Below are 12,601 nucleotides of genomic sequence, written 5' to 3'. Positions count from 1 at the left end.
TAGCCAAGTAATGAGATATACCATACTTACAAGAGATACTGAACACAAGAAAGAAAAACATTGATTGGTGACTTATTCAGCTGGGTAAATGATATATCCATTAAAAGAAGAAAAGGTAGTAAAGGAAGAAATTACACTTATGAAATTACTGGAAGCATGTGATATACTTGCAGTTTTAGAGATGAAGAAAAAATGGGAAAAATTTAAAGATAAAAGACAAAGACCATTAAAGATTACATTCAAAATGAAGCTAAGACAGGTAAAGAAACTTGAACACTGTGAATATTCAATGGGTATTCATCAAAGAAGGCATATCAGAGAAAGTGAGAACAAAAAAAATAAAGAAAACTTCCAAAAAGGAAATTATAGCAGACTCCAAAAGAGACTTTGGAAAAGAGCAGCATATTCCCACTTCTAACTCCAAGAGGACAGATATACTAAGAAGTAGTAGAATATGAATGAAGGTCTATGCAAATGCGGATGAGCTAGTGCCATGGTACCCAACCTATTGCCAGACCACCATATTAGGAGAACTGTTAAGGAGGCAAATTATCTGTTCATTAATACATAGTTACATTAAAGTACATAGATATGAAAATGCTCAACAAACTTCACTAGTTTCTATTAGAGCTAAATTGGGGTACAGTATACATTTTAAGGTTTGGTTACATCACTTAGAAAAATATAAAGATCTAATAAAGAAAGTCCAGAGTAAGACAAACAGTATCGAAAATAAAACATCTGAATTACAAGGAGAGGTTTGAGGCTGTAATCTGCCCTTAAAGGAGAAGAAAAAATGAGAGGAGGCTTTTATACAGCCCTTGTGTCAAAACAGTGACAATGTTGACAGTAAACAGTTCTATAAAAATGCAAAGAATGACCATAAAGAGGTCAGAGCAAGAAACTAAAGATGAAACTCATTAGAAAATATGGTAAGTGCTTCTACAGTAACAAAGTTGTGGATGAATGGAATAATGCAAGCTTAATGATGAAAGTATTACTGCCTACAGTATATAGAAGTTTACAAAGTTGCTATAGATATCTTTCATTCATAAAGAAGGCAAAACTTGAGTTATGGGATACCCAAGGTATTACTACTTTGCCTAAAAATGCTGTTTTAAGCACAGCTTTTTAAATCAAAGAGCATTAAACAAGATGTATTGACTGACCTCCTTTTGCATTATTTTCTGTACCACTATAACTATTCTTTTTTTCCTTTTTTCTGGGGCTACTCAATAACTGCTGATGAAGAAATTTCTGTCATACTCTCAAACAGCCACAGGATTCACTTTCCTTTTTCTGTGATTAAATCACTGACTTTACCTAATTAAGATCCTGTTCCATTTCCTAAGAGTTACAAATTAAACTATTATTTACAAACATTTTCTCTAGTAATACTCATGTTGCTCTGTAGGACATTCTTTCATTTCTTTTTTTACCCTAAAGACTCCATTCACAGACAGACAGACATAAGTTCTCTTCATGGCCACACTTTAGAGGAAATGAAAATGGGCTAGAAAAATAGAAAAGTAAAGAGAGAACACGAAAAAGCATCTCCTTCAAAATATTGAAACTGCAAACTATTTCTTACATTCAGCATGATTTCATGGTTTATTGATTTCTGACACATTTCTTCTCCAACATGCTAACCACAAATAATTCCTCTTTAAACTTATTTCCACTATTCCTCAGCCTGGCCTATCCCATTACTTTTATTTTTTTCACAGCAAACACTATCAGTCTGATGTGCTGTGAAATAGAGAAACGGCAAAAATTTGTATACTAGCTGCCAACTCTTACTTATCCTTACCAAAAAATTACTTCCCTGTTACATAACACCATAACCTTGCTTCATCTAAATATTGATATTTCACATATCACTAGCAAGTATGAGAGAAGGCATTCCCTTTCCTACATATATAGCATAGTTACAGGGGAAATTGAAATAAATCTCACACAAAATGAACAATCTAATATCATTTTGGGTTGTTTTCACATGGGCATATATCTGTGATGTCTTTGCCACTGTATTAAATGCAAATATGTATCTCGTTCTTCATTATCTTTTTACATTATCATACAGCAGTCAAGTACAGAATAACATGATGTAAAAGAGGTCAAAGAGTTCCCATTTCTAAATTTTGCCTATATAACATGATTCCATCAGTGAAGTAAAGTTAGTACCAACAAAAAGCCATCCATCATCATCTTCCCTTGAAAGACTGGATATTGTGAAAAAAATCATAACAGTAAAATCATGGTTATTCAAACATTTTGATGCATGCTCAGCAGTGCTAAGGCAACACATAAGAGTATCCTTTCTTTTGTTCATTAACATTGCAGTTACCCTGTTTCTTGTTCTATTTCTATCAAAGATCAGTGACTGTATAATTTCTCTTTTCCTTCCCCCACTGAATGCACTTACTCGTACATAATGGGGCTCTTAAATATCACTGTAATCAGCAATAATCAACTTGACATTGCTGCTGAAATACACCTGGAAAGGTGTATGAGCTTAAATCTTGAGGACTTCAAATTATTCTTTCTACCAGAAAAGTCCTAAAGGTTCACTAGTTTCTACACAAGGATCCCAAATGATATCACTACTTTTGAAAACCTAACATTCTTGGGATGTTTTGCATAGAATGTACAAGCCGAAGGTGATACCATAAATGAAAACAATATGTAACCATCAGAGAAAATAAGAGTTACACAACACAGATTAACCTCAGCTTCAATAGTACTGCAACTTTTGCAGGCACACCTCCAGTGAGGGCACCCTAACGTGGGGTTTTAGCATTATAAAACTAGTACCCCTATAAAAGAAAATTTTCCCAGAATGTCTCTCCCTAAAGATATTACTACCTTTAACAATTTCATTTCAACAGTATCTGTACTGAAGTTTTGAAAACATATTTAAAACAAACCATTTTCAATTTGTTTACCTTGTGACTGCAATGCCCCAGTATGGTGGTAACAGAGAGTACAAGCCTGTGTGCTTGGGTTGGAATTTGAATCCTTGTAAATTGTTTATGCCTAATAAGGTGGATTTCTTCCAAGAAATGTGTATTGGGAGGGTTAGTGAACTATGCTTAACGAGCCAGCACTTTAGTGGTTATCAAGTTGCACTCCTCTGACCCAAGTAGCTGTCTTTTCTTTCTGCCTCACTAACATTTGGCATTCTGTCCACAAACATACAATCTCTCCATGTCATATGTAACACTTGACAACACTTACACAGCTCATTCTTCATAACTCTAGATTTCTCCATGGTGAGCACTACGCACAAACCCTGCCTTTTAGCAAAATGGTAAGAGCAACAGAAACAAGTATTAGGTAGGAATATTTAGGCAGGAGCAATAAGTAGAAACATTAGGCAGAGGTAGCGGGTAGGAGCATTAGATAAAAGTAGCCATTAGAAACATTAGGTAAGAGCTTCTGCAAACACTGCACTAGATTAACCCTTTGCTAAGAAGTGGCACTGGATTTTTTAGTTAAAGAGACCCTGTTGCTGTGGCCAACCCTTTGAGGGAGTTCCAATTGGATCAGGCATCAGGGATATAGATAGATAGGTAGAGACAGATATATATATATATATATATATATATATATATATATATATATATATATATATATTTTTTTTTTTTTTTTTTTTTTTTTTTTTTTTTTTTTTTTTATACTTTGTCGCTGTCTCCCGCGTTTGCGAGGTAGCGCAAGGAAACAGACGAAAGAAATGGCCCAACCCCCCCCCCATACACATGTACATACACACGTCCACACACGCAAATATACATACCTACACAGCTTTCCATGGTTTACCCCAGACGCTTCACATGCCTTGCTTCAATCCACTGACAGCACGTCAACCCCTGTATACCACATGACTCCAATTCACTCTATTTCTTGCCCTCCTTTCACCCTCCTGCATGTTCAGGCCCCGATCACACAAAATCTTTTTCACTCCATCTTTCCACCTCCAATTTGGTCTCCCTCCTCTCCTCGTTCCCTCCACCTCCGACACATATATCCTCTTGGTCAATCTTTCCTCACTCATTCTCTCCATGTGCCCAAACCATTTCAAAACACCCTCTTCTGCTCTCTCAACCACGCTCTTTTTATTTCCACACATCTCTCTTACCCTTACGTTACTTACTCGATCAAACCACTTCACACCACACATTGTCCTCAAACATCTCATTTCCAGCACATCCATCCTCCTGCGCACATCTCTATCCATAGCCCACGCCTCGCAACCATACAACATTGTTGGAACCACTATTCCCTCAAACATACCCATTTTTGCTTTCCGAGATAATGTTCTCGACTTCCACACATTTTTCAAGGCTCCCAAAATTTTCGCCCCCTCCCCCACCCTATGATCCACTTCCGCTTCCATGGTTCCATCCGCTGACAGATCCACTCCCAGATATCTAAAACACTTCACTTCCTCCAGTTTTTCTCCATTCAAACTCACCTCCCAATTGACTTGACCCTCACCCCTACTGTACCTAATAACCTTGCTCTTATTCACATTTACTCTCAACTTTCTTCTTCCACACACTTTACCAAACTCAGTCACCAGCTTCTGCAGTTTCTCACATGAATCAGCCACCAGCGCTGTATCATCAGCGAACAACAACTGACTCACTTCCCAAGCTCTCTCATCCCCAACAGACTTCATACTTGCCCCTCTTTCCAGGACTCTTGCATTTACCTCCCTTACAACCCCATCCATATATATATATATATATATATATATATCTTTTTCTTTCTTTTAAACTATTCGCCATTTCCCGCATTAGCGAGGTAGCATTAAGAACAGAGGACTGGGCCTTTGAGGGAATACCCTCACCTGGCCCAATTCTCTGTTCCTTCTTTTGGAAAAAAAAAAAAAAAAAAAAAACGAGAGGGGAGGATTTCCAGCCCCCCGCTCCCTCCCCTTTTAGTCGCCTTCTACGACACGCAGGGAATACGTGGGAAGTATTCTTAATCCCCTATCCCCAGGGATAATATATATATATATATATATATATATATATATATATATATATATATATATATATATATATATATGGAGAGAATGAGTGAGGAAAGATTGACAAAGAGGATATATGTGTTAGAGGTGGAGGAAACAAGAAGTGGGAGACCAAATTGGAGGTGGAAGGATGGAGTGAAAAAGATTTTGAGCGATCGGGGTTTGAACATACAGGAGGGTGAAAGGCATGCAAGGAATAGGGTGAATTGGAACGATGTGGTATACCGGCGTCAACGTGCTGTCAATGGATTGAACCAGAGGATGTGAAGCATCTGGGGTAAACCATGGAAAATTCTGTGGGGCGTGGATGTGGAAAGGGAGCTGTGGTTTTGGTGCATTACACATGACAGCTAGAGACCGAGTCTGAATGAATGTGGCCTTTGTTGTCATTTCCTGGTGCTACCTCACACACATGCGGGGGGAGGGGGGGTGTCATTTCACATGTGGTGGGGTGGCGGCGGAAATGGATGAAGGCAGCATGTATGAACATGTACATGTGTATGTATGTATATGTATGTATATGTTCGTGTGTGGGCATTTATGTATATACATGTGTATGTGGGTGGGTTGGGCCATTCTTTAGTCTGTTTCCTTGCACTACCTCGCTAACGTGGGAGACAGCGTCAAAGTATAATAATAATAAATTAATAATATATATTTCATACATGCTCACATTTCTCACATGAGCGAGGTAGCATCAAGAACAGATGACAGAGCCTAAAAGAGGAAAAAATCCTCACTTGGCTCCTTCCTCTGTTCTTTCTTTTGGAATGTAATAGAGGAAGGGAGGACTTCCAGCCACCCACTCCTATCTCTCTTTGTCGCCTTATACGATGTGCAGGGAATACATAGACAGTATTCTTTCTCCCTATCCCTAGGTTATTTTATTCATTTTTATCGTACTTTGTCGCTGTCTCCCACGTCAGCAAGGTAGTGTCAGAAAACAGATGAAGAAAGACCCATCCACTCGTATACACACATATATACATATACGCCCACACACGTACGTATACATAAGATTCTGTATGCAGTATGCAACAATATTGAAATAGCTGTATACAGAGCCAAACAAATGATTACACAAGACCATGAAATATAGACGATATTATGTTCAAGTAAAATATGAATGAGAATGCCATGCACCACAAGCATTCTTGTAATGTTACACATCACAAGTAATCTTGCTCTAAATATGATGAACCTATTACCTTATCACATAAGAGTGAGAAGAAACTTTGGAAAAATACTATGAGACAGTACCCAGTAGGGAAATGACCATATCCTGCCTAAATTAGAACAAATGATGAACAATGAAAGCTTAAATCTATTTTGTATAATCTCTTAACAGATGGTATTGCATTTTCCCTTAAAAAACAAAAGAAGAAAAGTTGGTGGAAATTTTTAAAGGTATGTGTAGCCCTTTGTATATCTACTGTTATCTCTACCCAACAACAACAAAACTGAATCAGTCTTTTCATATAGAACACTATCATTTTCCCATACAATAACAACATGTTTACCAGGCATTACATAATTATAAAAAGCATGTGGATTTGTGCCTAAACAACTGATGGCTCACCTCGCAGAGCATAGTATTGCCACAAAAATTGCTGCATGGTTTTCAGACAAAAATATAGTCAGAACTGTCCTGAACCTGACTGCATATTGCATAAGATCATTAACGAACTAGAAAACCTTCATATCCTCATGAAAATAAAATCACAGAACTCTATACATCACAGACTTGACACACCTTATGCCTCCAAAGCCAAATGCCAATCACACTGCGTTATCATGATCACATGGCCATACTCGACCGATCTCCACGCTGACTCTTCCTCTCAGACACCAGTGCTGGGTCATTCAGTATCTATTCCACTTGTGGGAACCTTTCGATTTGGTTTACTTGTTAATATTAACTGACGAATTGTTTCTACAATTCTACAGTGGAAGCGAGTTCTAACCCAGCTACCTCAGATTTAGCTCACTATCTGGTACAACCAAATGGCCAGGAATGTGTAGGGGTGGAGAAAAGGCCAAAATGTTACAAGGATTCCAGAAATATTGGCCCATCAAGTGTGTGCAAATTTTCATGTTTTTTAGAGAAAATGCACTTGTAACACAAAGTAGTTTTCAGTGACTATTCATGAAATCTTGAACACTATAAAGACTGAACCTGTTAGTGCTGAGACATTAAATTCTTAGTGTTTATGGCAATTTTTGTATCATTAGTGTTTTGAACACTAAACTGATCCCTAGGATGACTGGATTCAGCCTCCCTTGTAATCATTAAAAAAGACTTTACAGAGCCTAGACAGAGTGAGCTGAGGATCTATGACTGCTGTCTAATGGAACACACTAACAAAGAAAATTTTCTTCAACAGTACACAAAACAGTTATGGTCATCTCTCCTCCAAACTAATGACTGTTTGTCATGTTAAAAGAGGTAGACAGTGATGAATAAAAATAAATCCTGATTCCTGACACAATGAGGTATCACTAGCCACCTAGAGCCCTCTGTGCCAAACTGCCAGTTACTTAACAAATCAAATCACTTGTATTTCTCATCCATTTCATTCAAATTAACCAATCTAAATGTCAGACCACTAAAGAGAATACAGTATACAAGTTCTTCTCAAGCTTCAGGAATGTTAGTAATGAACAGTACATTAGACCAGCTTCCAACTAATCATACTGCTCCCATCATTAGTGCCATTCATAATATCCAAGTAAATATATTCTGCATTTTACTTTACATTAAAAATTTACTATAATAACTACATCTTTTAAAATAGGATTGCCCTTACGTACTTTCAGATGTTCAGGTTACAATCTAAGATTTTGCCAAAATGGGACTCTTCAGAACATCAGACAAGTTTTCAGTCGAAAAAATTCTAATTTATTGGGGATAAATGTAAAATGCATAAAAGCAAAACAGCCTTAAACTTGCCCAATGTGGAGAACCTGGTGACCTGATCACCAGTTTTAAGGCTTTAAACCAGACTGATGATGTAGACAGTGAATTATTCTTTGAAAGATGTAGGGATAGAACAATCAAAGGATATAATTAAACAAGAAACTTGCTGAAAAAATCTGAAGAAGTACATTCATAAGTACTGAATGATGATGTGGTAAATGTGGACAGCACAAAAAAGTTTAAAAGGTTGTACAACAGATGAGGTCATTCAAGAGATGCAGTCCCACAACTGTAAAACTCCTTCCCCATACAGTACAAATAAGTAATTTCAAACACTTAAGACAGCTGAGTTAAAGAAAAAGGCTAAAAGCTTCAAATTTGTCCATCTTGGAAGAGAGAAGAGTGAGGGCCAATCTGGTCACAACCTTTAATTCTTTAAACCAGGCTAATGACATACATAGTGAACAGTTCTTGGAATAAGGATAGGATAACCAAAGGCCTTTACACAGCATAAAATTAGGCAAGAAACTTGTTTAAAAAGGTGTAGAGAAGTACTCTTATGAAATAAGAGTGGTGGATGAATGGAATACAGTGAATGAAGACATTTAATGCAGGTAGCGTATGTAAATTTAAAAAGCTGTGCAGTACAGAATGTTCAAGAGGTGGGGTGTCAAGAGTGTAAAACTCCCATCCCCTCTCATACAGTATAAAAAGGTAATTTCAAACAGGTACTTGTGCAGATATGGTGGTGTATCCTTACTTAAACTTGCAAAAGAAATGCAATTTTGTGCATCTGTGTGTACTTGGGGAAAGGAGCTATCATCATGGAATGAAGGGAATGATCGACAAGCAGATAAGCTAGAGATGTTGTGGTTCCACAAGGGAAATGCGAAACCCTCATATAACCATTGAATACTGACTCTAAGAAGAATACAAAGAATATTCAGTGCTTTCCTTCAAAGTTATCTATACATGGACATACATTAAGGACAGACATTAATGGACTGAATCCAGTCCCATGTTAAAGAAAGGCTTCATTCTCATAAATTAAAATCATGCCAAACCATTACCTAGAAAGTCAGGCAAAAATACTGACTATGCCTACTGCCTCAGTGGAACAGGACAAAAAAGCCAAGAACAGATAAATTTCTCACCATATTGTCATCACACATAAAATTCACCTCATTTATCAGACCTCCGAAATATTCAAGATCTTAGGTTTCTTCATAACCCTGCCTCTGAATAGCTTTTGGCTGAGCTGAAAATCAAACGAGGATATTGCAAGTACAGTCAGTGCTGCTAGACACCCACTGCATCATCATTAATTGCTTGAAAGCTGACCAGGAGTAGGTGTAAATCTAGAAATGAAAGTCTGCTGCCTGAACTCTAGAATCAGCTGGCTCCCAGAAGCATCCAAGTGACCGTAATATGAACAACCAAAGTTGTCTGTGGTAAAAGACTGATGATTACATCAAAGTTATGTTAGTTCCCTGGTTCCATACAAAAGCACCATATGGCTACAAAATATTTGCCTCTCCATTACCAGCACAAAGCTGTGACTACCGCATCTGAACAAACAGTGCTTACTGATCGCCGGGTACAAAATATATAAGATGTGTTGCTGATGGCATTAGTCAAATGTCAACTAATTTTGTATGCCCAATGTTATGAAAAATGAATGGTCCTTAGCAGGAGTTTGTGAACAATACCATTCAATATGCAATATTTTTCATGTAACTATAACTTTAGAAGGGCATAAACAACAGTGGCAAGTCCACTGATGCAACACTGTCAAGCTCAGAAAAAAATTTGTGTATGAATTGTATTTACCCTCTTTGGTTCAGAGAAATGCACTCTAATATAGGCATTAATTTCTTGGTGGCTTAATTATGGTACTAAGACCAAGTCAAAATTATACACCTTACATTAGTTGCAACTACAGACTAGATATATCAAACTAAGAGCATCTAAAATTCTAATTTTCATTAGAAACTTATTTACATTTCATAACTGTACAAGCCTTAAAATCAAAATTATTCTTTCTAAAAATATAAAATTCCACGAGGTATTACACTTTGTGTACCTTATACACACATGCTTAATTAAAGCACTAATGGGACTATGGTGGCACCTAGTAAAAGAGCCATGTAATTTTTGAGGTGACTCATATTCCAACAGTCTTCCATCAAAATAAACAGTTAAGAACAAATTACAATTACCTTTTCCATGCAAAAAGCACCTGGACCTAATGAACCAAACCACTGTACATTAGTCTATTTTCAACTTTAATATTGTCAATAGTGATTCAGTCTGTATCACTGCAACCTTCTGACACTTTTCCCCTGAAATCATTTGACAATATCTGGTCTTAATGAGGATAAATGAGATGAGCCATTCTATACAGTGTCAACCTTATGTACAGTAACTGGCACCTGAATAATGTTTGGTCCACTGTGCTTGACGGAAGTTAGAAGTGTCTGTGAGGGCTCTGAAATGTTAGGGTTCACCAACCCATCACCATGTCTGTCCTGGGGTAAAGGAGATGAGGGTGGAGACCAACCAGATGAAGAAGGGGGATCATCAAGCATATGGCTTGACAGCCCTACAAGCCCCCCTAAGTCGGTGTAGTTAAGGTTTTCGGAGTCATCATGAGGAGTCATTGTTGAGTAGCCTTGATCACTAGAGTCTGCCAAACCTGGTGGGCGACGATATCCAGGGTTCATGCGGTATGGGCTAACTGTGGCAGCAGCTCCTAGTCCTACTCCAGACATATCTCCTGAAATAACAAAGTTTGTACACTGTTAAAAGGTGTATTTCCTTTACAATCTCGCTGTGCCAGTAGACATTATATGACGAAGGTAAAACATGCAACTAAGTAATCCTCCATGAAAAGTTCTTTAACAACAAGGTAAATGAAAATATAAAACAATGCTTATCTTAAATGCTCTCTCCATTTCTCAAGTAATACTTATGCATCCAAATCTATAATAGCTCTGTGGTAGCCAATACCTGTTACTTAACACTTTTCTAAATTTAGGACACTTTTCTAATACATTACCTCATTTCATCACTTAATTTCCAGAAAACTATTCTTTAGACTTCCCAATTACTGTCTTACCACCCTGAATTGGGAAACTCAAGGGAGCTAAATCATCGGTTTTTGTTTCTTTTTTTCATACTCGTCCCCCATTTCCCACATTAGAGAGGTAGTGCCAGGAACAGACAAAGAAAGGCTGCATTCACTCACATCCACTCTCTAGCTGTTATGTGCAATGCACTGAAACCACAGCCTCTTAATCATAACTAAGCCTCAAAGACCTTTCCATGGCTTTTCCCAGCCACTTCCCATACTCTGGTTCAGTACACTGACAACACATCACCAACTGTTCACCACATATTCCAATTTACTCTATCCTGTGCATGCCTTTCATCTCCTACATGTTCAGGCCCCATCCACTCAAAATATTTTTCACTCCACCCTTCTGTCTCCAATTTGTTTTCCCCTTTCTCCTTTTCCCCTCCACTTCTGACACATATATCCTCTCTGTAAACCTCACCTCACTCATTCTTTCCACATGTCTAAATCATTTCAGCACACCCTCTTTCACTCTCCACCACATTCTTATCAACACACCTCTCTCTTACTCTTTTAGTATTTAATCAAAACACCGTACACCATATATTGTCCTTTAACATTTCATTTCCAATACATCCAACCTCTGCACATTCTTATCCATAACCCATGTCTTGCATCCATACAACAACAATGGGGCTACTATACCTTCAAACATACCCAATTTCACCTCCCTAGATAACAAACTCTCTTTCCACACATTCCTCAATGCTTCAAGAACTTTAGCTTCCTCACCCACCCTAAGACTCACTTCTGCTTGCAAAGATCCATTTGCTACCAGATTCACTGCCTGACCTCACTTCCAAGTTTTCTCCATTCACTCAACCAAACTGTCCCTCTGCCCTGTGTAACCAAATAAGCTTGCTTTTATTAAATTTACTCTCTAAGCTAAATCATCATGCTGTCTACAATTTTGAAGTAAAATACTGCAAGCTGATGAAAAAAAAAACAGATGAGAAGAAATACTTTGAGTATATCCAAAATACACAGGGACTGTTGGTACAGTGGAGAACCTAAGAAATATATTGATGAGTATATGGTGAAGAAAGGTGCTAATACAAATTTATGTAATATGCAGTGACTTGTAGTCACATGAATATTATAAATGCATCCATATCAAGTAAAAGGACTATGAAGTGGAAACTCATGTGACTTAAACTTTACAACAGGGTCATGATCAATAATTAATCTATTTTTAAGAAGTACACTAATTTTGTATCTATCTAGCTATTGCTCTGACACCTTTTACCTCCAGGAACTCCCTAAACGGGGTGGCCATGGCAACAGAGTCTACATAACTAGTGAACTCCAATGCCGCTTCTTAGCCTTTAGTGCCTTACCCTGAACAGGCCACTGGCAGAAGGCAACTCCAGCGTAGTGTTTGCAGAAGCTTCTACCTAATGTTCCTACTGACTACTTCTACCTAATGCTGCTATCAAATGCTTCTACCAAATGTTTCTACCTAATGCTCCTTTCTAAACATTCCTACCTACTACTCATATCTATTGCTCCTATC

At 37.6% G+C, this 12,601-nt stretch overlaps 2 protein-coding genes across 2 annotated transcripts in view; one reads left to right on the top strand and one right to left on the bottom strand.

Annotated features, from left to right (window-relative positions):
- The window catches only part of LOC139765122 (uncharacterized), an 804,219-nt gene that overhangs the window by 672,186 nt on the left and 119,432 nt on the right, over positions 1-12,601 (top strand). The window lies entirely within an intron of this gene.
- Positions 4,419-12,601, bottom strand: part of LOC139765121 (VWFA and cache domain-containing protein 1) — a 46,680-nt gene continuing 38,497 nt past the window's right edge. Inside the window, exon 23 of the mRNA XM_071692310.1 lies at positions 4,419-10,728. Coding sequence (XP_071548411.1) covers positions 10,349-10,728 — 380 coding nt within the window. The 3' untranslated portion in view covers positions 4,419-10,348. The remainder of the gene's footprint in view (positions 10,729-12,601) is intronic.

The sequence above is a fragment of the Panulirus ornatus genome, chromosome 52, assembly GCF_036320965.1.
Source record: "Panulirus ornatus isolate Po-2019 chromosome 52, ASM3632096v1, whole genome shotgun sequence".
Taxonomy (NCBI): domain Eukaryota; kingdom Metazoa; phylum Arthropoda; class Malacostraca; order Decapoda; family Palinuridae; genus Panulirus; species Panulirus ornatus.
The sequence above is the reverse complement of the archived record's forward strand: the minus strand, read 5'-3'. Positions and strand labels throughout refer to the sequence as shown.